The 26,395-nt window shown below is 41.0% G+C and overlaps 1 protein-coding gene across 3 annotated transcripts; it reads left to right on the top strand.

Annotated features, from left to right (window-relative positions):
• Positions 1-5,125: 5,125 nt before the first annotated feature.
• On the top strand, positions 5,126-25,494 carry LOC147034162 (zinc-binding protein A33-like). 3 transcript variants are annotated; one of them, XM_085877587.1, is made up of 9 exons: positions 5,235-5,753; positions 8,075-8,179; positions 8,385-8,625; positions 11,770-11,865; positions 13,920-14,156; positions 17,081-17,103; positions 17,246-17,361; positions 18,716-18,945; positions 21,223-25,494. In XM_085877587.1, exons 3-9 carry the CDS (start codon positions 8,506-8,508, stop codon positions 21,613-21,615), a joined length of 1,215 nt encoding a protein of 404 aa, XP_085733713.1. In that variant the 5' UTR covers positions 5,235-5,753; positions 8,075-8,179; positions 8,385-8,505; the 3' UTR covers positions 21,616-25,494. The 3 variants fall into 3 exon arrangements, with proteins under 3 accessions (XP_085733697.1, XP_085733713.1, XP_085733704.1); XM_085877571.1 differs by having other exon boundaries at positions 5,126-5,753; positions 8,075-8,625; XM_085877578.1 differs by lacking the exon at positions 5,235-5,753 and adding an exon at positions 6,007-6,233 and having other exon boundaries at positions 8,075-8,625.
• Positions 25,495-26,395: the final 901 nt, after the last annotated feature.

The following is a 26,395-nucleotide window of genomic DNA, read 5'->3' as shown; positions in this document are numbered from 1 at the left end:
GGGGGTCCAGTGGCTTCGATGTGATGCATGATCTGGTATTTAATGGGCTGGATTGTCGCCGATGGGCACTTTATAGACTGGAAGTCATGAAGTACTTCTTGAAAAGGGTACGGGGTGGTGGATAAAAGGCACATGATATTCAGCGACGAAATGGTGGATGCTTTACCGAGAACACTAAGCTTTCCTGAGGCATCCAATGGACTGCAATGTTTGACATCTGCAGGAGATTGAAATGACGCAAAAAAAATCGACACCTAGGATAGAGTATCTTGTGTCGGCAATAGTAAACACCGACAGAAATGAGAGACATAAACTCAAATCAAGCTGGAGGAGACATTCTCCAAAAGAAGTTAGCGGCATGTCATGAATATTCCTGTCGAATTTTTTCCATTTTGCGGCAGATGGTGGCACAATGCTCACCTCTGCCCCTGTAGCTACACTACTAAGCTACACCAAAACAAAGTCCCCTCGTATGACTCACAAAGAAGAGAAGGCGACCGACGTATGGCCCTGGTACACTCATGACCATTAGTTGTGGGCCTCATCGTTTCCCTGTGGCTGGTATGAGCACGGTGCTCTAAACAAATGAGCATCAGCAATGAAGGTCATGTGATACCAACATCAATCTGGAGTGTTCGCAGAAGGTGAAGGAGAATGGTCGCTCGAGGTACGGCGTTTCTCTCTGTCCCTATAATGGGTGGACGAAGTTGGGCACGACTGGCGTTGCACAGCATGGAGCTCCAGGAAGAGCTGCTTAAGGTCCACCATTTCAGATTGTAGCTGTGTGACGTGCTGGGTGGAGGTGCTATATTAGCCATGGTCGGTGTACCGGTGTCAATGCGATGCTCAGCCAGATCCGCAGTGGCGGTTAGTCCCAGCTCTGCATTAGCTGCAAGTATCATGCGGACGTGTGCTGGTAAATATTGCAAGAACAACTCACGAAGGAGCGACTGGTCGAAGATGGTGTGGCAGTCACGAAGAAGCGGCTGCATATAACATAGTAGTTGAATGGATCTGAAATCTCCAAAATACTCGGTTGTAAGAAGTTGTTGAAAGCGGTGGTGCTCATTAGTGGAGTCGTGTGCTTTATGAGCGTGGCCTTCAAAATCCTGTACGGGTTGTTCGTTGGGGGTTGTCATAAAATATCTCTCACCTCCATCATATACTATGGTGAGAATGATCCAACAACGTATTTCAACTCTGTCAACCACTGCCACATATGAAGTTCGTTGAGCGACTGGGATGGGCATGGCTGGTTGATGGTTCCTGGTGATGAGTTGCGTGCCAGTAACTACTTGTTTGTCCATTTGGATCACGTCGGGGTCACCAATTTCGCGTGGAAGAAAAGCCGCCTGAGGCGTTCAGATTCTGAGTCAAATCTCCTTCTTGAAACTGTTACTGTCCAACCCACTCGTAATTATTCCGGAACTCCTGGTACCTGGTAAATCATGCTGGTAAACCCCCAGATAAACCAGAGCTGAAGCATATTTACATAGTATAAAATCCAAGGCAAAATGATGCCACAACATGGGCTCCAGCAAGTGCTGTTCCAGTGACTCTTGCCAGAGGAGAAGGTATTGCATTTTGGTCCATTTGTCGTCTGTCTGTCTTTGTTCGTTTCGCTGCGCAGAACTTGAGTACAGTTTTTCTCTGCAATCGCTTGTCGGATTGAGACAAAATTTTCACCATGGGAGCGACTACTCATGAAGAATGGCTTAATTATCACTCAAGGCATCATGGGTCACGTGGTGTGGCAGCCATGTTGGAAAAATGGAAAAACTTTGGACCTCTGTATCTCCAAAACCTCACAAAGGAAAAAATTGAAACTTAGAACATGGCAAGTACTCCACATGGAGAATAGTGTGATTTTTTTTTTTTAGCTCACCAGGAACATAGTTCTTGGGCGCTTATGGGATGACGCGTCGTCCGTCCGTCCACAAATACATGCAACTTCTCTCGATTTCAATGAAACTTGACCACAACCTTCATCTCCTGTGATATGACCCAAAGTTTTTTCACACCATTAAAAAAACGGGTCAAAGGGCATCTACGGGGAGGGTGGGGGTGTTGCTCCCCAAAATAAATAATTGCTTTCTTCACAGAAACTACAAACACAATTCTGATGAAACTTAGCTGCAACCTTCACCACTCGTGATGTACCAAAGATTGTTCATAACATTAAAAAAAAAACAATCGGGGTCTTTAGGAGTCTAAGGTGGGGGTGGGGTGGGGGTGGGGTGGGGGTGGGGTGGGGGTGGAGTGGGGGGGGGTGGCTATCCAAAATAGTTACTTGTTATAACATTGGTTCATTATGCGTGGTGTTGGCTTAATGGTTAGGGTGGTGGGCTTGGGATCTTCGGATCCTGAATTCAAATCCTACCTACCTGTTGAATTAATACCAGGTGGAGTTGACTCTGCCTGTCATCCTTCTGAGGCTACCAAAATGAGTGCCAGCTTGCTGGTATCCTGTGTCAGAGTGGCGACCCGTCCATTATTGTGCCCAATAGCCAAGGAGACTGCTTAGGCAGCACCAACGCTCTGCACAGAGTATGGTCCCAATGGATGGATGGATGGTTCATTGGTACATTTTGCTGATTCTGTCCCATATTGACTTCCTCCTCAATAACATTATTCTATCTAGTGAATGCCTAGGGCTATTGTCCCTATTTTTGTGTGATGCCATAGGTGTCTTTGTTGTTACATCATAATTGCATAAGTATAACACCACATCCGATCAGGATGAAAATTTTTGAGGATCATCTTGGGATAAATTGGCTGACAGAAAAATTGATGACGTTATCAGTCACGTGGTTCAATAGCCATATTGTTTTTTGAAAAATAAAAACCTTCAAAACTCTTCTTCTCTGAAACGGCTGAACAAATCAAGGTGAAACTTTATTACAGCTATGACCAACTGTCATGAGGAACAAAACATTCCCACCTATGATTTCATCGGTTACATGGTTTGGCAGCCATATTGGATTTACCCTAAAACCTTTAAAAAAATCTCCTCCAGAACGGCTGGACCGATTGAGGGGAGACTTCACACACATGTTCCCCAAGCCTTGGCGATACATGGGTGTTTACAAATAATTAATGTCACATAGTCTGGCAGCCATATTGGATTGAATGAATATCTTAAAAAAAACAAATCTTTCTCTTTAACTGCTTCATCGATCAAAGTGAAACTTCACAATTATGATCTGGTAGTGATGGGGAATGTATCTTTTAATTTTCAACCTGATGTGACGCATGGTCAGGCAGCCAGAATTATTTATTTTTTTGAATCTGGGTTCTTTTTAAAAAAAAATATTTTGAATAAGGCTCACTTGACTGCACCTGGATGGGTTTAAGGGTAGAGGAGTATCAGCTGAAACCAGAATCCTATCCAGGTTCCTCCTAATGACTTCAATTTTGCTTGTTTGGGTTCCTTCTGATTACTCCAATGCAGTACTGTACCTATTTGGCCTTCTCTTTCATTTGAATTGAATTTATTTTAATATCATTCTGAATTAAATTGAATAATAATATTCATCATGGGTCAAAGTCAAGTGTCCGATCAAAGCGGGGTTGCATCAAAGCGGGATGACTTGGTACCTGGTCATCAGGTGGCAATTCCAGTTATGTCTGTTATTATTAACCTCCGCCATCTTCGAAGATGGATGGAGGTTACTGTTTTCACCCCTTTCTGTTTGTTTATTTGTTTGTTTGTGTGTTTGTTTGTTTGTGAACAGTATTATGGAAAAACTCCTTGACGGATTTCGACGAAACTTGGTGGGGGGGGGGTAAGGTATGGTCCAAGGATCATGCCATTAAATTTTGGACTTGGTCCCCCCACCCCAAAAAAAATTGTTAGAGAAAAAAAAAATATTTTTTTTTGCATTTCTACTTGTTTTAAGTGATTTCCAACCCCCCCTCCCCAAAACAAATTGTTAGAGAAATTTTGTTTTTGCATTTCTACATGTTTTAAGTGATTTCCAACCTCCCCCAAAATTGTTACCCCCCCCCCCCCAAAAAAAAGTGTTAGAGAAAATTTTTTTTTTTTGCATTTCTACATGTTTTAAGTGATTTCCAAACCCCCCCCCCAAAAAAAATTGTTGGAGAAAAAAAATTTTTGCAACTTTTTTTCAACAAAATTTCGATTTCTTTTTTTTTGTATTTCTACATGTTTTAAGTGATTTTCAACCCCCGCCCCCCAAAAAATTGTTTCCCCCCAAAAAAGATTGTTCGAGAAAATTTTTTTTTTTGCATTTCTACACATTTTAAGTGATTTCCAACCCCCCAAAAAAAAAAATTGAGAAAATTTTTTAATTTTTTTGCATTTTTACATGTCTTAAGTGATTTCCAACCTCCCCCCCCCAAAAAAAAAATGTTGGAGAAAAGAACTATAACTCTGTCAGCACTGTTGACATCATATTTAATGAATAAGATATAAGGTTCACTTGAGTGACCCAGTAGTATTGGCGGCGGAGGTTTTGCACTCTCCCGAGTGCTCCCCCTCTAGTTTTCACTGTTTTCATCAGGCATCATATTTTGCCCCCGGTTCCTGCCCCAGAGGCTGTAACATATATCCTGCCTGAACAATGGTGAATTATTCAGCAGCTATAATGATCTCATCAGCAAATTCTAAAAGCAGTTTTCCAATTGAAAATAGAATAGGTCAAAGGACACAAATTCACCACCTTCCTGGGGGCGTTTTGACAAGGAGACGCCACACCAACATGTCTCGACCTCATTTCTTTACCAACTGTACTGAAGAATTTATTTGACCACTCACAACATCATTGTCTATCTTCTATTGACTAAAACGAGAGCCATGCACACTTTCTATCTCTCTTCTTGTTTCTCCATCAGTCAAGCATGTCCAATTCCTCACTCGTGTGTCCCTCTTTTTCTCATTCTGTATTTTCATTCTCCTTGATATAATTTAGTCTTCACCATTTTATCAGCACCATTATGCTGTCTCTCTCAGTTACACATCTCATGTGAGGTGTAAAGTAAAACTTTTTTTTTCACACCTCCAGTGTGTGACTGCTTTATCATCATCAGTCTGTTTTCAATCCCCTGTAGGACGAAGACCTTCAACTCACATTGGTGGTATTCGTTTCCTCGTTCTGCTCGACAAGGGTGGGTTGGCAAAAGAGTTTAGGCAGGAATTTTGGAATTTGTTGGCCAGGGTGCTGGCGATAACTCATTTAGTCTTCACGAAAGTGATGTTTAACATCCACAAATAATTCGTGCTTGCAAATGGGTCCTCTGGCTTAATATCCATCAAACGGCTGGCGAACACATTGATGCGTTACTCTACTTGCGAAGCACCAAGGTTGCAGTTTATTGCGAGGTCAGATTCAAACCCAAGCTAGACGCTTCTCCAAACTATCCTTGCCAGCCCACTGTTCTATCAGACATGCATTATCATGTTCGTCGGATTTACTTAAAACCACACAGAATATTTCCTTGAAAACATAGACATAAACAATTCATTGTAAATATACAGCCTCTACTTATCTAGAGGACATATTTTCTCAGGGACTTTTCCCCACAAAGGCCTGGGGGTTTCTTTCGTTTCTTGTGACATTTTGTACATTTACATGTGGTGTGTGCTGCACAGGGAAAATGGAAAACTATATAAAAGGGGAGAAAAAGGGGAAGTTAATAAGGAGAAGCAAGCGAAGTCCACTTCCGCCCTTTGAATAGACATTTTTTATACCGACATCTTCAGTGCAAAGAAAAACCTTCTTCCCGGCTGTGGGGTAAGTACAATGGCATCACAGCACTTGAGCACCAAAATTACCTTTGTAGTCGTAAAAATGATTGTTAATACAAGGTATATCCTTCTATTGAGTAGTATAGTCCTGCGATTGAGTAGTTTGTTACCCATTTGTTTATTGCAAAGGCCAAAACTTATGAAACGCACGAAACAAAAATGCTATTGCATGCGTAAAATAATCTTGTAAAGTTGATTATTGAATGTATGTTCCCCTTTTAAAAAAAAAAAAGGGAACATCTATTTAATTTCTTAAAGGAGCTGTTTAAAGGAGCTTAAAGGAGGTCATCAGGGAGGTGACCAAGAACCCAATGACCACTCTTGGAGAACTACAGAATTCCTTGGCTAAGATGGGAGAACCTGCCGGAAGGACAACAGTCTCTGCAGCACTTCACAAATCTTGGCTTTATGGGAGAGTGGCCAGATGGAAGCCACTACTGAGAAAAAGGCACATGACAGCACACCTGTAAGTTTGCAAAACGGCAAGTGAAAGACTGAGAACATGAGGCAAAAGATTTTGTGTTCCGATGAGATGAAAATTGAACTCTTTGGCCTGAATGCAAAGCGCTGCGTCTGGCGGAAACCGAGCACAGCTCATCACCCATCGAACACCATCCCTACCATGAAGCATGGCAGCATTCGAGGGATGCTTTTCAGTGGCAGAGACTGGGAGACTCAGAAGGATAGAGGGATCAATGAATGGAGCCAAATACAGGCAAATCCTTGAGGAGAACCTCCTTCAGAATGCAAAAGAATGTGTGCAGGATATCTCAAAAAAGTTATGGAAGGATTCGGATAAAACTTGGTGGACAGGTTAGGTGTGTGACGTGGAAGAATTGGTTAGCTTTTGCTGAAGTTTCAGATGTGGCTAGGAAAAATTTTAAAGTGTTTTTTCACCATTGGGAGAAGGGCCAAAAACGATATATTCCACTTTATCTCAAAAAGTTGTGGACGGATTTGGACGAACCTTGGTGGACAGGTTGGGTGTGTAACAAGGACGAATTGATTCCATGTTGGTGAAGATCCAAATCCGGATCCGGGCGGAGGTGTGTGCTCCAACGAGCGCCCTTCTAGTTAACCTCCGCCATCGAAGATGGACGGAGGTTACTGTTTTCACCCCTGTCTGTTTGTTTGTTTGTTTGTTTGTGAACAGTATTATTGAAAAACTCCTGGACGGATTTCGACAAAACTTGGTGGGGGGGGGGGTTAGGTATGGTCCAAGGATCATGCCATTAGATTTTGGACTTGGTCCAAAATCCAATATGGCCGCTATGGCGGCCATTTTGAAAAAATATTTGAATTTTTGTTTTTGCATTTCTACATGTTTTAAGTGATTTCCAACCAAAAAGAAATAAATTTGTTGGAGAAAAAAAAAATTTGCAACTTTTTTTCAAAAAAAATTTCGATTTTATTTGAAAAATATTTGAATTTTTTTTTTGCATTTCTACATGTTTTAAGTGATTTCCTACCCCCAAAAAAATGTTAGATAAAAAATCCAGAAATTTTGCAACTTTTTTTTCAAAAAAATTTCGATTTTATTTTTTTGGCATTTCTCCATGCGTGTCGATCGAGTTTAGTTTATTCAATCGTGGTTCAGTAGAGTCTGATCCGTTTTGACCAACAATGAATAGGATATCAGGTTCACTTTAGTGACCGAGCACTATTGGCGGCAGAGGTTTTGCACTCTACCGAGTGCTCCCCCTCTAGTTTTCCTCTGTTATTACATTCATGATTAGACTTATTACGAGATATGATGAAAGGGCCACACTGAAATAGTTTTTCATGTTAATTCACCATAGATTCCTCATTCCCTGTATTTCTAAAGGATCCATGCACCAATTTCTTCCCAAAAACCATGCAGTAGTCAAACAAATTCTTGTTTGTCTCATTCTCTGTATAATTATTTTTCAAAGATGGAAAAGTATTCCTTTAACATTTTCAAAGTTTTTTTCTTTGATACAAAGCCCTTTACTGTCAAACAGTCACCCTTGATTATCAGAATGCAAGACGACAATCGAAGGGAAGCTGAGCTGGTAGAAAAAGCTCAGAATAATTTGTATATTTGTTCCAAATTTAGTTGTTATTTTTTCCCATAATGGGAACATTATATTCCCAATTTAATATGTCATTGCTGTGAAAATGCCAGTGAGATTATTTGGAGGTGAGATTAAAACATTTCTTCATGTAAGATTAAAATATGAAACTTGACTGGTAGTTCTATGTACTATCAGGAGAGGCAGTGATTCTGAAACAGTCATTCTGTGGCTAGTTACTGATATGTAAATGTGGTTATGTTTCTTTGCACAGATACCTCACACTGGGTAATCATGTCTTATGATGAAGCTGAGACGACACAGTTTGAAGTGGAACTTTCTCTGTCTGTGGAGAAAGGAAAGATGCCCCTTATAGAAGGTAAAGATGAGAACAGCCCATCAGAAAAGGCAGAGGGTCGTGGATATGAGGGATTTATTGATTCTCAGAAGCCACCAATGGATGAAAAAAATACGACTTCAGTGGCCTGCAGAATGTGCCCTCAACAAGTCTTGCAATGTGGCAGTGTTTGCCAACAGTGTAGCCAAATGTTTTGCTCTGTGCACCTACCTTTACACTGCTGTAGCCTGGAAGATCGTTGGCAGCAGGTGACAGAAGAGACCGGGGTGGGTTTGTGGCCCGAAGGTTCTCCTCCTGTGTCCGGCATATGGAATGGAGAAGTGAGGAAACATTGCACACAACATGGGATGCCTCTGCGAGTTTACTGCAAAGAGGACTCGAAAGTTATGTGCACTCGGTGTTTGCTGTCGTATCAGCACAGTGGACATACTATCCTGAGTGATAAACAGGCTTTCGAAGAGCTGAAGGTGATACATGTTACAACACTGTTAAATACACCAGGGAAATTTTATACGGTGATATAAGGCTCATGGAGGCGCTTGTACATATTTCACATCAAGGACATTAGGAAGCACTTTTGTAATGTTTATAAGAATGTACAGCAAAATTAAGAAGAAATACACACAACACAACATTGAAGAAAGCAACCATATTTTTTGGATATTTTTGGTATTTCAGTGCCAATTAAAAACTCTTCCCCCCCCCCCCCCACCTAAATAGCAAAAAGATAGGTTTCCTTTCCTATTTCTTTTACTATTTTGGAGATTTTGGTGGTTGTAGTGCTATTTTTTCACTAATTTTCCATACTTTGTTGTTTTACACCAGATTTGCTGCTATTTTTTCACTATTTTTCTGTACTTTGTTTTACACCAAAGTGGTTGCTATTTTTCCCTATTTGTTTTTTTTCAAAAACTACCTATTTAAAATATATTTTTCTCATTCATTTCCTATTTTTTTTGTTCGAAAGTGGCTAGTTAAAAAAAAATATATCCTATTTTTTTTTGTTGCAAAACCCACTATTTAAAAAAAAAATTCATATAGAAAAAATAGGGGAAAAAAATTTTTTGGCTATTTTTTTCCTATTTTTCCTTATATTTTTTTTGGCTGCGGTGGGATTTCAATGCATCATGTTAATGTGTCACCGAGCTGCGATCCCAAGGTAAACATGTTTTTATCAACCTTTAGTTGATAAAATATATTATTAACCCCTTTTGGACGAGATCAGATCCAAGATGGCCAACTGGTGGTCATTTTAGTTATAAAAAAACCATATTTTGAAGACATCCTCAACCATTTCTTGGACATGCATTACCGATGTTGCTTAAACTTGGTACTCAGATAATGAATAATGGCTTACATATGGATGTCATTTTTTTTCGAGATCAGATCCAAGATGGCCGACTAGCGGTCATTTTAGTTGTAAAAAACTCCATGTTGAACATGTCAACCATTTCTCAGAAATGCATTTACCAGTGTTGTTCAAACTTAGCAAACAGATAATGAATGATGGCTTACATTAGCACATCATTTTGTTTTTCGAGATCAGATCCAATATGGCAGACTATTGGCCATTTTGTTACTTAAAGGTGTCCCCAACCATTTATCCGACATGCATGGTCCGATTTTGTTCAAACATGGCACAAGCACAGTACACAATGGCATACATGTGCACCTAACTTTATTTTGTGATCTGACCAAAGATGGCTGACTGGTAGACTGGGATGGACACGACAGTGGGATTCACACCCATAGGGAAGGATCTGCTCAACCATAGTTTTGAAGACCCTTAGCTTACTCTGTCTACGAATTGGAGATCTCCAATTTTTTTAGGAGGGCATGATCTGCTGCCCAAGTCTGAGCTTTTCTGTTTTCTAAGTCACTCTGCGTATTGGTATCAGAGCCGTGGTATTTAAAGTCATTCACTCTCTCTATCGAACTTCCAGCAACAGTAAGCAGAGCACACTCAGCAGAAGGATTGATGTGCAAATGCTTCACCTTTTCAACATTGCGTACAAGCCCAATAGACCATGCAGTAGTTTCAACCTTGTGAAGTAGAAGTTCAGCTTTGCTTAACATGTCTGAGAGGAGTGCTATGTCATCAGCAAAGTCGAGGTCAGAAATGTGCTGGGCTGGATGTCTGTGACTTCTACGCCGGGAGAGAGTTATGCTATCCCAGTCTTCAATCACAGTTATTAGTGCATCGTCCAAGGCAATGGTAAACAGGTAAGGAGTGAGGGGGTCACCTTCAAGAACTCCATTGTTGATTTGAAAACTTGCAGTCTCTCTTTCAGGAGTTAATACCACTGCAGAGGTATCTTCATACATACATGAATTAAACAACTGTGTTGGCCTGCTTGTGACCTATCTCATTCCATCACCACCCACCTCGACGGTGGGACACGGTACAGACATGACGCAGCATGATCACAGACATGATGGTGGGACACGGCACAACATGGCACGGACACAACGGTAGGACAGAGCATGGACATGATGGTGGGACACGGTACGGCACGGAGATGATGGTGGGACACAGCATGGACACGACAGTGGGACATAGCATGACACGGACATGACCAGATACACAAATGGCGTCCCGAGAAGTATGAAACGGGATGGTTCCATAACATACAGGACACCTAGTCAGCCTGTGAAGGTGGGCCAAAGCATTTGTCACCCATTTTGTCTGTGGTGTCCGAGATAGACCTTTTTATACATTTTAGATGTCTTCAGACCCCTGAGACATTTCCTTGCTTTAGAGATTAGACCTTTTAGGCCCGTTTTTGACCCCTTAGACACTAATTACAATTGGTACGTACCCTTTAGACCCTTTAGATCATGAATAACTTTTCATGCGCATGCCATGCAAACATCTACAGTCTTATTGCAAAACACAGACTACACTTTTTTCAGCAAGCCTATCACTTTCCCATCACAGACAGGTCTGTGGCCTCTATCTTCTACTACCTCCTTTCTCCTTTGGGGTCTTGCACCCTCTGCTCTTTCCACACTTTGTCCCTCCCCCCACCCCTCACATTCCTGATGAATGCACAAGGTCTGCTATCAACCCCCTTCTTGTGAAACTACCGAAATCTAGGATCACTGTTGACCTCCACTCATTGTTTCCTCTTTTTTCTCACCTGTGAAACGAACTTCCATATTCTCTTAAATCTCATTCTTCTCTCATGGTCTTCAAAAAAGCTGTTCACCACCATTTCAGATCATCCCCAATCCAAAACCATGATTGCTTTTACCCTCACGAACCCACTCCTTCTCCTGCTAAACTTCTATTTTTCCCCTCCTATGAGTTTCCTTCTGTATTCCTCTTGTCCTTTCTTACCCCCCATTCCTCCCCACACCCATTGTTTGTCCAAGCCTTCCGCTATCTTGGCCTTCAACTCTGCCGTTGGTGTCCCACCCCAACTATCTCCCTATCTACTGTTCCTTTTGTCCGGTTACATTCCGATCGGTTCAGTGTACTAGCTATAATCCACGAGCCTCGACTCTGTATACAAATAAATAAATAAATAAATAGGTGGGTACTCTGCAAGTAAATATATAAATTGGGAAATGTACAATAAAGGAGATTCCAATTATCTTTTGTCTTTCAGGATTATTACAGCGACTGGTTACAGAAACTGGCAGAAATTGAGAAGGAGAGAAAGAAAAGAGCTAAAGAACTGGAGGAGAGAGCCACCAATGCTGCAGTAGGTTCTTCAAGGATCATCCTAACTGTATGAAAGGATCACCCGAACTGTATGAAAGGATCACCATAACTGTATGAAAGATCACCATAACTGTATGAAAGGATCACCATAACTGTATGAAAGATCACCATAACTGTATGAAAGATCACCATAACTGTATGAAAGGATCACCATAACTGTATGAAAGGATCACCATAACTGTATGAAAGGATCACCATAACTGTATGAAAGGATCACCATAACTGTATGAAAGGATCACCATAACTGTATGAAAGGATCACCATAACTGTATGAAAGGATCACCATAACTGTATGAAAGGATCACCATAACTGTATGAAAGATCACCATAACTGTATGAAAGATCACCATAACTGTATGAAAGGATCACCATAACTGTATGAAAGATCACCATAACTGTATGAAAGATCACCATAACTGTATGAAAGGATCACCATAACTGTATGAAAGATCACCATAACTGTATGAAAGATCACCCTAACTGTATGAAAGATGACCCTAACTGTATGAAGGATCACCATAACTGTATGAAAGGATCACCATAACTGTATGAAAGATCACCATAACTGTATGAAAGATCACCATAACTGTATGAAAGGATCACCCTCACTGTATGAAAGATCACCATAACTGTATGAAAGATCACCCTAACTGTATGAAAGATCACCATAACTGTATGAAAGATCACCCTAACTGTATGAAAGATCACCATAACTGTATGAAAGATCACCATAACTGTATGAAAGATCACCATAACTGTATGAAAGATCACCATAACTGTATGAAAGATCACCCTAACTGTATGAAAGGATCACCATAACTTTATGAAAGGATCACCCTAACTGTATGAAAGATCACCCTAACTGTATGAAAGATCACCATAACTGTATGAAAGATCACCCAAACTGTATGAAAGGATCACCCTAACTGTATGAAAGATCACCCTAACTGTATGAAAGATCACCATAACTGTATGAAAGATCACCATAACTGTATGAAAGATCACCATAACTGTATGAAAGATCACCCTAACTGTTTGAAAGATCACCATAACTGTATGAAAGATCACCATAACTGTATGAAAGATCACCCTAACTGTATGAAAGGATCACCCTAACTGTATGAAAGGATCACTATAACTGTATGAAAGGATCACTATAACTGCATGAAAGGATCACTATAACTGTATGAAAGGAAAAAAAAAGTAGAACTTTTGTATTTTTGAGGTATTGGATAAACATCAGTGAAACAGAATTCACATCTGTGATGGTAAAGAGAGTGGGATGGGTGTGCGAGGGGGCGGTGAGTGTGAAGGGTACATTCTGAGGTTGGAAAGGAACGAAAATGTGACATCAGAGAAAGTAGAGGGTATGGCGTAAAAAAAAACAAACAAGTTTGTGAAGGTTATATAGGGACAAGAGGAACACAGAAAGAAGTAAATTTGAGTCCATAAGAGGAAACCAGTTGATGGAAGAGGTAACTGTTCTGCCAAGGTGGTGTACACAGACATGATCCCATTCAGCAAGTCTGGTTTCCAGTTCTGCCTTTTTACTGTTAAATAATTACCTCCATCACCGAAGGTGGATGGAGGTTATGTTTTCAGCCCTGTCTGTCTGTCTGTCTGTTTGTTTGTTTGTTTGTCCGTGAGCAGGATATCTCAAAAAGTGACGGGCGAAACTTGGTGGACAGGTTGGGTATGTGACAAGGACGAATTGGTTACATTTTGGTGAAGGTCTGGATCCTGATCTAAGAAATTTTTTGAAATTTTTAAAGTTATTCTCCACAATTGAGTGATTAGGCCAAAAATGATATATAGCATGGTATTTCAAAAAAGTTGTGGACGGATTTATAACAAAACCTTAAGACCTTAAGATCTTAAGCCAACCAGCTTAACTGTTAAGCCAACACCACACACTAAATCTATATGTGGGACATGGCATGAATACAATGAATTTGTTTTATTTCCTTTTATAGGAAGACAAGAGGCATGTGTTGGTGCCTTGTGCATGTTCTGTTTCATTTCCTCTTTGAGCAGGATGATGTGGCTCAGCTTGCAGCACGTGTGTGGACCCATCACCAAACATTGCTCAGCCTGCTGGAGCAGCAGCGGGATGAGATGCTCCATGCGCTCCACCATCAGCAGGAGAGCACACATCAGTGCTACATGAACTTAGCACAAACTGCTAATGAGCAAGCCATGCAGGCTGCTGCAGCATCGCCGTTAATGCAAACTGCTCTTGATCCAGAGCATCAACCTTGGAAAGTTCTGCAGGTATGAGAATATTGTGTTCTACGATGGTTAATAATTGTATGATAATACCAGTGCCACAGTTCTAAAAATATGGATCTGCATCTTCACCAATAGTTTGTTCATCACCCACCAACTTCACCAAAAATGTGGCTGTCTGCTTCGCTGGCCCAGTTTGATCGGTTCGAAGAGATAAGCATATGTGTGTTTTCACATGTATACAAAATGTGGGCTCATGAAAGAGTGTTAAGCATTTGCTCAAACTTCGATATCAAATGTATATTGCTCTGAAAGTAGGTTTTGATCGAATTGAAAAAAAATGATGTCTAAAATAATTGTTCGGTGACAATTAAATTTGTTGGATTCGTGAATACACACTTCTTTAACTTTATCTGACAAAAACAACCTTATAAATGCCTGGACAAAGGAGATAATCAATCTTACTGATAAATTAACAAAACAATGTAATGTGACCAATATTCCTCTTCAGTGGGTACCAGGTCAAATTGAATCAGAGGAGAATAAGCACATTGTAGATTATTGAAAAATGGATGAAATACAGAACAATAGCACAGTTGGATGATATAGAGGTATGCACACTTGCTTCGAAGCCATCTTCCCTGGGTTCAAATCCCAACCCAGCTATCAACTGCTATCTTGGTGTTTCACAGGTAGGGTGATTCATCAATGTGTGTGCCACCCTTCGAATGGATGTTAAACTGGGTTTACCGGCTGTCAGGATTAGTTGGTGGATGTTAAATATCCCACAGGGTCCTTTGCAGAGAAGGCAAGCAATCATGAAAAAAATGACAAGTAAAACCTAGAGTAATTTTTATCATGTCTTGCCCTGGATTATTCTTCTCATAATCTGATATATATGTAAAGAAAATTTGCTTGTGTGTTTGTTACTTACGAAATCTTTAGATAGTAAGTATATTGATGACTTCCATCCTCTGTTTGTGTGTTTGTTTGTTTGTGTGTGTGTGTTTGTTTGTTGGCACGATAACTCGAGAACGGAAGAAGCTACCAATGTCGAATTCCACCACGTGATTCAGGAGGGTGATGGCTAGTGCTGATTAGATTTTGGTCAAAATCGGTCAAAGGTCAAGGTCACAGTGAGGTCAAATATTCGATTTTTGATGGTTTGGTACAGAATCATCATAGAAACTTTTGGTTTGCGTGGCTACCTTCTCTAGAGACAGCTTTTATTAGACAAGGTCAGAGGTCAAGTTGACGATTTCGTAAGTACCAGTCTATGACTGCTTGTTTGTGTGTGTGTGTTTGTGTGTTTGTGTGTTTGTGTGTTTGTTTGTAGGCACGATAACTCGAGAATGGAAGAAGCTACCAACGTCAAATTACACCACGTGATTCAGGAGGGTGATGGCTAGCGCTGATTAGATTTTGGTCAAAATCGGTGAAAGCTCAAGGTCACAGTGAGGTCAAACATAATTCCGTAAATCCATATGGAGAAATGGAGTATTTTTGCTTTGGTCGACGTTACGAGTTCGTTTTAACTTCGATTCTAACTTTGTCTTCGGTTTTTGCGATCGCTTAGGACGCTTAACACTGGGTTGTCGAAATTCTGGTAAAAATTGAATGTTTTGGAGACGTTTTAAGATTGTATAAAAAATATTTCACTCGCCGCGTCACGGCTCGTCACATGGTGCAGCGCGCTCAAGCAGAGGCGTCGTTGAGTCACGTAAAGGTTTTGCATGTGCGCGCTGACGGTGTTTTCGATAAAGATGGTGTTTAAAAGTCATTTTTTATCCCAATAAAGGTTATCGTCGCATGCCTGACTCGCTAAGCCATCGGATTATGTAAAGATTGTTGGTGGATGGCCGAATATTACGGTTTTGTGACTTTGATAAAATAATATTAAATAATTGCATAGAGAAATGGAGATTTTTGCTTCGGTCGACGTTACGATTTTGATGGTTTGGTACAGAATCATCGTAGAAACTTCTGGTTTGCGTCGCTACCTTCTCTAGAGACAGCTTTTATTAGACAAGGTCAGAGGTCAAGTTGACAATTCCGTAAGTACCAGTCTATGACTGCTTGTTTGTTTGTTTATTATACATTCGTACCCTGCAAGAACTAGTGCAGCCAAACTTTTCACGGCCTCCTCTTTCATCCAGAGGAAGGTTGAGGGCTATGTTTGGATAAAAAAAAGAAATTAAAAAAGTAAAATAAAATACAATCAGATAATTGGCTTTCAGGCCTCGATCGGGTCTTGCGCTTCTACACTGCCTGCATTGTTCCCCCGGGAGTGATCGAGTACTATGTATTGTGAAGATCGTATGTTAAGGTTGTAGTGATTTATTGTCACCAACACAAATTTCATTATTACAGCACTTACACGTGTGCCTGTTATTAAAAAGATTGCTTTCCACAGGTTTATTTTAACAACTCCATGTTCAGACTCAGTATGTTCTTATACACTGCCTGGGTTTTTTCCCGTGAGCGATCGAGTAATATGTTTTGTGAAGATCGTATGTTGAGGTTGTAGTGATTTATTGTCACCAACACAAATTTAATTATTACAGCACTTACACGTGTGCCTGTTATTAAAAAGATTGCTTTCCACAAGTTTATTTCAACAACTCCATGTTCAGACTCTGTATGTTCTGAAACACTGCCTGGGTTTTTCCCGTGAGCGATCGAGTAATATATTTTGTGAAGATCGTATGTTGAGGTTGGAGTGATTGGTTGTGTTAAAAAAAAAAATGAATAAGAAGTTAAAAGAAGAGAAAGCAGTCCAAACACATTTTGCAATGCCCAAGATTGGTTAATTCATATGAAACCATTATGCTAACATTCCCTAATTTGTCAGGCAGAAAATATTTAAATACATATTTCATTGAATTTCCCCAGGCAACACTGGATACTTCAGTTGGCTGTTTATATTTATTAATTTAACAATGCTAATTTTCCCAACTCTCTTCCATCAGGTATTCAAGACAGTCCAAGAAAGGTTTGTAATGGTCAAGTCCAAGAGGATGATTTAATCCTCCATTATAGACTGCGGCTACTCAATAATATCCTGATACATGTCGACTTAATTGGATGCAACTTGTGTACCACAGTTTTAAATGTTTCCTTTTTTTCCCCTGCAGCTTAAATTGTACAGAAAATAGTGATGGCAAAACTGAAAATGCTGGGGTGGAAACACATGCTGAGTTTCTTTCTTGTGAAATCAAAATGTCAAAGCTTTTGAAGACATTCTCACCAAGCAAGTCACTTGAAACAATTTTGTACCCACATGCTGACTTTCTAGCCACTCTCTAATGTTACACAAATGTTATTCATCTTTATTTTGTTCGCATGGGAGAACAAGAATGGCACTCAGTAGAGCACGTGTACCTCCTCCAGACTGAACAGTTTACATTTTGTATCCCACTGATAGGCCGGATCTACATCCAGACGCAACCAAAATCGAATCAGCTTTTTCTTGTCAACTACCTAACTCGACCACCTCGTTTTGTAATAACCCATCGAAAACTTTTTTTAGATATCAAGCTATATATCATTTTGGCCCTATCTCTCGATGGTGAAGAATCACTTAACATTCTCAGATCTGCATTCAGATCCAAACCTTTACCAAAAATCGAATCAATTCGTCCTTGTCACACGCCCAACCTGACTACCAAGTTTCGTCCGAAACTATCTGTAGCTCTTTAGGATAGCCTGCTCACAGACAAACAGATAGACACGCAAACAGACAGGGGTGAAAACATAATATCCATTCACCTTCGGTGGCAGAGGTAAAGAGGTCTATATTGTTAAAAGGAAGAGAAGGCGAAATATCAGAGAGAGAAATTGTAAAGGAGTGTTGGGAGTAGTGAAGAGAGAGCGGAATGAGGTTTGGAAGGAGATAGAAGAATAGTAGTTGAGGAACATTTAATTGGAGTGTGGATTGGAGGGTCAAAGACTCCACCAGATTTGTGTACATAATATATAGACAGCTGCTTACCATCGTGGAAGCATATGTGCCATACTTAATTCTGTATGGCAAGTAATTCTGGTTTACAGTAGAAGGGAGCAGACAAAAGTTTTCCCCCTGATTTTTTTTCTAATATTGACCCCTTTTCCTACAAACAGGAAGGCTATGTAATCACGTGAAAACCACAAGCCTTATCTGCTTTGACTAACAAACCAGCAGGTGGTATCTGCCAAATGTCCACCAAGTCAGGTCTATCAGTTTAGGGGCAACCTGTCTATTATGTACACATGTCACATATATGGGGGAATTGTTTCCTCCTCCTCTCTCAAATGTCCTTATCCCTCTTCTGACACCTATTTTCTTCCAATCATCTTTCCCTTCCCCTTCCCACTCCTCCCACACTCCCCACTTATCTCTCCATATATAATCCTCTTCGAGCAAATGTTCATTATATATATTTTTTTTGGTCGCTTCAATCCAGTACCGCAAACTCTTCCCAGCGGTGGATCAGTTTTCCAGTGTCATTGGAATATTAAAGTCAGTGTTTTTTCATGGGAAAAAAAACTTTTTGACAACTTGTACTTAAGTATTTCCCATTTCGCGCCATTTGACCGTTTCATGACTATTTATTGTCTGTTTTCAGCTCCCATTCTGATAACGTTGGATGCTGACACAGCACACAGCAATTTGGAGCTGTCGGAAGAAGACACAGTGGTTCGATGTATGCGGTACCAGCACCCAGTACCTGATAACCCATTGCGTTTTCAATCAACGTTGAATGTACTGGGAACCGAAGGCTTTCCTCAAACACCCGATCCCAAGGGAAGATGTTACTACTGGGAAGTATATGTTGGAAACAAGCCAGGATGGACTGTAAGTACAGCTCATGCTCCTTAAGGGAGGGGAGGAAGATTGGAGGCGAGGAATGGGAGGGGAGTGGTTCACCAATTTATTGGTTTAGCTGATGTAGACCTTTGACTGTGAATCTGTTTCAAATTAAATCCGTTGGTTGCATCCGTGCCACAAATGGAATTTCATGCAAATCTCAGACGTAGCATACTTGCTGAAGACCCGTCTCCTCTGTGGTTTATTATCAGTCTGGAACTCTCATCCTGATACTTCGCAGGCAGGGTGCTGCATCATTGAATACGCCGGGTGTCTTGTCTGTGTTAGAATTTGCGTGTGGATGTTAAAGATCAAGGGTTCCTTTCAAAAAGAGAGGGCCATTATGTGTCATTACTCTGGCCAAATTCTAAGTTTCTGCCCAGATACACAGGAGCACTACATCAGTGACGTGGCAGTACTCCAGCAACGATGCAACCCAACACATTGTATCTGTGATTGCATTCCAGTTAAATTAGATAAGGCGATTTGTCTTGCATCTAATATGAACTGGCTTTGCTCCATTTCGCAAGTATCTGTCAGTCATGTACAGTATTTCAATTTCAATGTTACAAGCTTTGTTTACTAAGCGCCGAGGCTGAATTGCATCAATGGCGAGCCTGGTTCATGTGATACAAGACAGCATAAGCAATTTGAGCAAGTTCTCCATAAAGTTGCATCTTCGCTTTTTCATGCATACAGAGACTTGTTGCGTCTTTGCTTCTCCACTGATTTGAGACAACCATTGGACTGTATCAGTAAAAGTCTCTGGCCAATTTAATGTGGAACTAACGAAAAGGGGGTCATGATCCTTGTGGAAAATAGCAAAGGAGAATGATGCTGATGCACAATTTGTTATTCATTGTTTGTTTGGCCCTTGTTTGTTTGACAACAATAATAACAATAATTTGTTTGTTTCATAACAATAATTTGTTAGGCCCTTGTTTGCCCACTATATCTGCCTCGTTCATTCTTTCATCTATCTCTAATTCCAGCAATGTGTGTGTGTGTGTGTGTGTGTGTGTGTGTGTGTGTGTGTGTGTGTGTGTGTGTGTGTGTGTGTGTGTGTGTGTGTGTGTGTGTGTGTGTGTGTGTGTGTGTGTGTGTGTGTGTGACCGCTGTTTCTCGACAACCACTGGTCCGATCAAATTGAAACTTGCCAGCTATATTGCTGGGGACCTGATTATGTGCCTTTTCAAGGTTTGATATTAATTGGACAAGAGGTTCCCAAGTTATGGCCATTTATTTACTAACCAATGACAAGACACGTGGCTGCGTAGGCCGATGCGCGGCCGGCCGACGATGACGTCACGTGCCGTGCCGGTTGCGATGGAGATCGATCGGTGCCTCAGTTCCCGTGGCGTCGGAGTGGCAATGGTCAATGGCAGCGAATGTCATGGCAAGCAAAGACAGGGAGGTAAACTTGATTTAAATTTGGATTTTAATTAACTCTGTGTGTGTAAATATCACAGCAGTTGTTACTTCAATGCAAGCGATAATTCGTGGAATGATGTGAACATTCCGTACTGGCACGCACCACTTCCGGATAGTGATGACTTACTACTGTATTCTAGTAGTTTCTCGATTTCTTAGACACATTTATAGATAAACACAATGCCCCAATCCAGTCGTCGTTTACAAGAGCGAAGGAATGGCCTGTGTAGTTGTTTGAAAGTTTTTTTTTTGGGGGGGGGGGAGGTTGCACGTACTGGCACGCACGTACGGGCACGTGAGAGCGAAGGAACGGCCTGTGTGATTGTTTGAAAGTTTTTTTTGGGGGGGGGTTGTACGTACGGGCACGCGAGAGTGAAGGAACGGCCTGTGTGATTGTTTGAAAGTATTTTTTTGTTTTTTGGGGGGGGGTTGCATGTACGGGCACACGAGAGTGAAGGAACCAGGGAGTGTGGTTGTTTCTGGCTCGCCGTTTGAAAGTTTTTTTTTTGGTTTGCCCGTATGGCCACGCACGTACAGGCACGCGAGAGCGAAGGAACAGCCTGTGTGGTTGTTGTTTCTGGTTCGCGGTTTGAATTTCTTATCATTATTATTACTATTATTATTATTATTATTATTATTTTTGCACGTACAGCCACGCACGTACGGGCACGTACTAGTATTTAATAAAACTGTTAATGCAGGTTTTGTTTTGGGCATTATACAAGCCCAAGGCATATCCCTTTGTGAAAGTTAACATCGGACATTGAATTCCAAGATCCCTCTGAGCCATTTTGCCATTAAAAATTCCCAATCAGATGTGGTGCTGTCGTGCAGGTGGGCATGGCGTATGCATCAATTCCACGTGTTGGCTCCAGCCGGCTTGGACGTAACTGTACATCGTGGGCCCTGGAACTGCATGAGCATCAGTACCATGCATGGCATGGTGAGCAGGATGTGGTGCTATGCCAGCTCTCGACTGAGCCTCACACTATCGGCATCTTCTATGATCCTCGGCATGGAATTTTATCTTTCTACAACGCCGGAGAGATGCATCTCATCCACAGTTTCCGTGCCAAATTTTCAGAGCCGTTGTTTCCCGCGCTGAACCCCCACAGCTGCCGAGACCCCAGTAACCAATTGCCCCTTCGTTTGCGTGTAGCCAATAAAGTGGTTAGCGACGGAAGCAAATGGCAACGTGCATCAACGCTCTTCGGACTGTTTTCCTAACGGGCGCTGTCCCTCTTACATACAGAGTTAGCATGAAGCTCATTGTGTACTTTGAAGGGAGATTTTGGTGAGTTAAGTTAATTATCCATGAACCCTCTTATGGCCTGCATGTATTTATTTGTTGGAACAATGCTTTCCTTTGTGACGTCAGCAAATGCATTCAGATAGAAAGCAAAGCTCTGAAAGTGATTGGGATCGTCTTGAGGCTCAGTTGAGGCCGTGGCTGCACAAGGCCTGCTCCTTTTTACTTCACATATATTGTTAGTCCCTTGGTCTTTTGCCTCTCATCAGCACTTGCACCTCTTGAACTTTGAGCCTTGAACTATCCATAACCATGTGATGTCATCTGTGTTCATCCAGTAACCGGTCATCCTCTCTGAGTTAATATACCATAATTGAAGCTTTCCTCTCACTTCTACTCCGACGACTCATTTTCTCCAGCCTTTGACATCTTTGACTCTTGTTGCATTTCTCCGCCTCACCAATTTTTCTCCTCTGCAAGAGCGAGGTTTGGGGAAGACAAGGTTGAACTGACAATGGGGGTAACGGGGCAACAATTAAGCGCAACCAGCAAATGAATGAAAAAAAAAAAAAAACAGGAAAGGAAGTGGGCAGGAAACACTGAAACCAGCAAGTAAGAAGGTTGATTTAGGAAGGGTTAATGTGGGTTAGAAAGATCATGGGTCTGGGTGGGGGATGACATGAGGTGGCGATGCACTGCCTGCCTGAAGCCAAAAAGTCCTATCGTCTTCCTTCTTGTGGTTTAACATTTCAGATCACTTCCAAACTGATGTCATCATTTAATACTGACCTTGATCATTTATATTCTTATTAAATCTCCCCATCGGCACCTGTCTGCAGTAACGTGAACACTCAACACCTGTCTATTTCTTCGTGATCCTATTATGTTGAACATCTCGGGTCTGCCTGCAGTCACTCGCAGAGGGTACGGAAAGCAAGGTTGCATTGCTGTCACATCATTAGGCTTGTGCATGTTTTAAAAGATCTATTTCAGTGTTGATAAAAACATTACTTTCAAAATGTAGGAACAAAAAGCCGTGGTGATGTTTCAGATCTGAAAAAAATATTTCTAAGAAACACAGATCTTGAACAGGAGCAAATAAGGAACAAAAATCTGAAAACAAAACTTCACCGCAGTTCTTTTTTCCCCTCAATTGTGAAACTGATTTTCCACAAATCATCTTTTTGGGGAAATGCTGACAAAGCTACCATCTTGCAACCTCTCAGGTGGAAACAGTATACTGCTGATGTGACCAAAGTTTACACACAATATACTGATATGAGGCACTTGGTGAATCTGTGACATGTCAACTTTTAATGATATGAGACACTTGTCGTTTTTAATGAATCTCGGTCAAAGGTCAAGGTCAAGGTCAAGGTCAAGGTCAAGGTCACCGAAAAACCAAAATTCGTATTTTCGCAATAACGTCCGCCAAAATGGTCGTATCGACTTCAAACCAAATCCAAAATGTGCATCTTCCAATTCTGCATCCAACCATATGTCTCATTGGGGGTGTCACACCAACACCCTTCTTTGCGGTCGGAGGTCGAATGTCAGGGGGGTCGGGTCAAAACTTTCAAATTGCGATAAAAACGCCATTTCAAGTCCGATTGACTTCCAAGTTATGATCATGACCAAACTAAGTGCGATAACTCATTAAACAGTAGCATTATCGACTTATAAGAACCAAATTGATTTCCAGGTTTTTGTTTTTTCAGAGATCATGGAGATATGACAAAGTTATTCCAGCAATTCCTTGCTCAACGAGCAATTTCATCTGTTTTGTTTGTGTGCAGGATATCTCAAAAAGTTAAGGATGGATCCAGAGGAAATTTTGTGGACATGTTTGGTGTGTGACAAGGATGAACTGATTCGATTTTGGTGAACATCCTGATCCGGATCTGGATCTGATAATTTTTAAGTGATTCTTCACCATTGAGAGGAGGAGAGGAGGATTGGGACCATACTCTGTGCAGAGCGTTGGTGCTGCCTAAGCAGTCTCCTTGGCTAGTGGGCACAATCCTGGATGGGTCGCCACTCCAACACAGTATACCAGCAAGCTGGCACTCATTTTGCCAACCTCGGAAGGATGGCAGGTCCAGTTAACCCCACCTGGTATTAATTCAACAGCTCAGCGGGATTTGAACCCAGGAGCCTCGGATACAAAGCCCACCACCCTAACCATTAAGGCAACACCAGACATATTATTGAGAGATAGGGCCAAAATGAAATGTAGCTCGAAAAGTTGTATACGTATTCGGATGAAACTTGGTGCACAGGTTGGGTGTGTGGCAAAGACGACTTGGTTCGATTTAGGTGAAGATCCGAATCGAGATCTGGATACGACAATTATTTGATTTTTAAAGTGATTCTTCACCATTGAGAGATAGGGTCAAAAACGATGGAGAGCATTATATTTCAAAAATATATTGGGCCGGATATGTTCTCATGGATCAGGCATTGTGCGGCGGAGGTACGCGCTCTACCGAGTGCCGTTCTAGTTAATTCATGTAATGGTACACTGACTGTTCTCACCCAATATCTTTATCCCACATGTAATATTTGTGTACAACCTTTTCCTTGAGCATATAGATAAATGTAAGAAAGAAAACCCTTTTTCAACAGCAATGGACCCATCACTGACATGTCGTACTCCAACAGTTGCTCCCAGGACTTTACAAGCTAAAATCCTGATGTGTCTTGACTAACCACTAATACTACAACTACAACTCCATTTACTTTGTGGTTGTGAGCCATTTTTTTTCATCCACTCAGCGAGTTGCCTTCTTTGTCTCAATACATGCATGTATCAGGGCTCGACATTAACGCTAGTCCGGGTACCCGGGACACCTAATTTTACCGTCGGGCACCCAAATTTTTTTTCAGTGGTTGGGTTTTGGATGCCCAGTGGAGCACCATCAATATTGCATAATGAACATCAATTTTGACTCCAAATTTACGATCGCCATCATCGGATCAGCAAGGATTTTGAAATCCATTTCATATGATGAAATATCACCAAATTTAGAGATACTATTAATAATTCTCATGTGCACTACACTCGCATGTTGTCTGCTGGAAGATGCAACGCAATTGCAAATACATGAAAAAGATGTGAAAACGATTGGTTGATTACGATTCACAATTTGATGATCATCTGTTCTGAGATCTATCCCAAAGAACATATGTAGCACTACACGGACATGAGACACAAGACGATGGCCGTTTACAGAAACCTCGCACTACTGAAACCTACCAGTGATTGAAAGGGGAATGTAGTTTTTTTTATTTTTATGTATTTGGGTGAAAAATTGCAAACCGTCTCACTCTATTAAACGAAGACGAGTTGATGTGTTTTGGACTTTTCAATGAACAGTGCATAAATATCCATTTTTTTTTCTTCCAATGTTAATATTGTAGAAAATAGGTTTTCTTTACTCTTGATTTTTATTGTTTAAATTTCTTTTTTCGGGCACACAAAAAAAGAGCAAATTTACGATCAGGCACCCTCCTCCTCCTCCTTTGTATGCAGCACAAGGCTGCAGGTAGCATCATTGGCTGAGGGTATGTCTGTGCCACTGATGCAATGCCCCGATTACCAGTACACAGGTACTCATTTTACTGACCTCGGAAGGATGAAAGGCTGAGTCAACCCACCTGATGTTAATTCAATGGCCGACAGGGGCTCAAACTCAGGACGCTGAGGACCCAAGCCAGCCACCCTAACCACTAATCCAACACCAGGCTTTCAGGCACCCTAAAAAGAGTTAGTGTGTAGCCCTGATATATATGCGGCATCAAATAAATGTTCAATGTTATACGTAGCGATTCACACAAGATCTGGGTTTGGTTCAAAATGGCCAACATGCAAGAAAATACAAAGCTTGCAAAAAAAAAAAAATTGTCTTCTGTTTAGTCCGTCAAGAAAGAGTTTTATTCCAAGGGATGTGAAATTTGTTTTCGGTCAAGGACACAATGCACCCTTGAACATCCTCCAGGACATTGATCTTGGGCTTACTGGTGGGGCTGGAAGGACCCACAGAATCCAGTCTGACGCATAAGTCACCGGAAGAGTTGGAAGGTTCATTCTAATAACTTGCTTGCTGAAATCAGCTGTATATTCACACAGTATACTCTGCACACTCGACATGCATGGTCACCCTCCTATAACAAACAGAAAGTGCTTTCTCTGTACTGTCGCACAACTTGTAATAAAAACCACTGAACTGTTGTTTCTGTGTCTTTTTTTTTTTTAAACCACATCTCCAGCATAAGCCTGCTTCACAAGTACACGTAGGGTGCACTCACTCGTGAAATCAATAAATATTGCAGTCAAATGAATCAGCTTTGACATTTTACGAAGTAATATCTTTCTTTGGAACAGGGAAGCAGAATTGTTCATGGGATTCAGTTACAAAGGCTTGCAAAAGTATTCACTCCCCTCCAAAGTTTTCACAATTGATGCTACCTTGGCTTATTGCCATGATGCTTTCAAATCAAACTTGATATTTGAAATGAGAAGAAAGAGAAGAATGGGCAAAGATTTTCCCATCTCGCTGTCCAAAGCTGGTCGAGACCAACCCAAAAATACTCGTAGTAGTCATTGCTGCAAAAGGTGCTTTCACCAAGTCTGACCTAAGGAGCTGAGTCTTCACAAACTACTCCAAAGGATAAAGCTAAAAACTTCATATAAAATGTGAATAGGTCAGATTAACAGAGAAAAATCAGATGATTCTCATTTACATAAGTATTCAAACC

This window comes from Eptatretus burgeri, chromosome 1 (genome assembly GCF_056783735.1).
Source record: "Eptatretus burgeri isolate ZD-2024b chromosome 1, Ebu_testis_v1, whole genome shotgun sequence".
NCBI lineage: Eukaryota > Metazoa > Chordata > Myxini > Myxiniformes > Myxinidae > Eptatretus > Eptatretus burgeri.
This window is presented reverse-complemented; position numbering and strand designations above follow the sequence as displayed.

Coding starts and splice junctions, on each gene's coding strand:
- LOC147034162 (XM_085877571.1), top strand. CDS start 8,095: ATGTCTTATGATGAAGCTGAGACGACACAGTTTGAAGTGGAACTTTCT. Junction 8,626..11,769: donor AGGCTTTCGAAGAGCTGAAG/GTGATACATGTT, acceptor TTTGTCTTTCAG/GATTATTACAGCGACTGGTT. Junction 18,946..21,222: donor GAAACAAGCCAGGATGGACT/GTAAGTACAGCT, acceptor GCTGTCGTGCAG/GTGGGCATGGCGTATGCATC.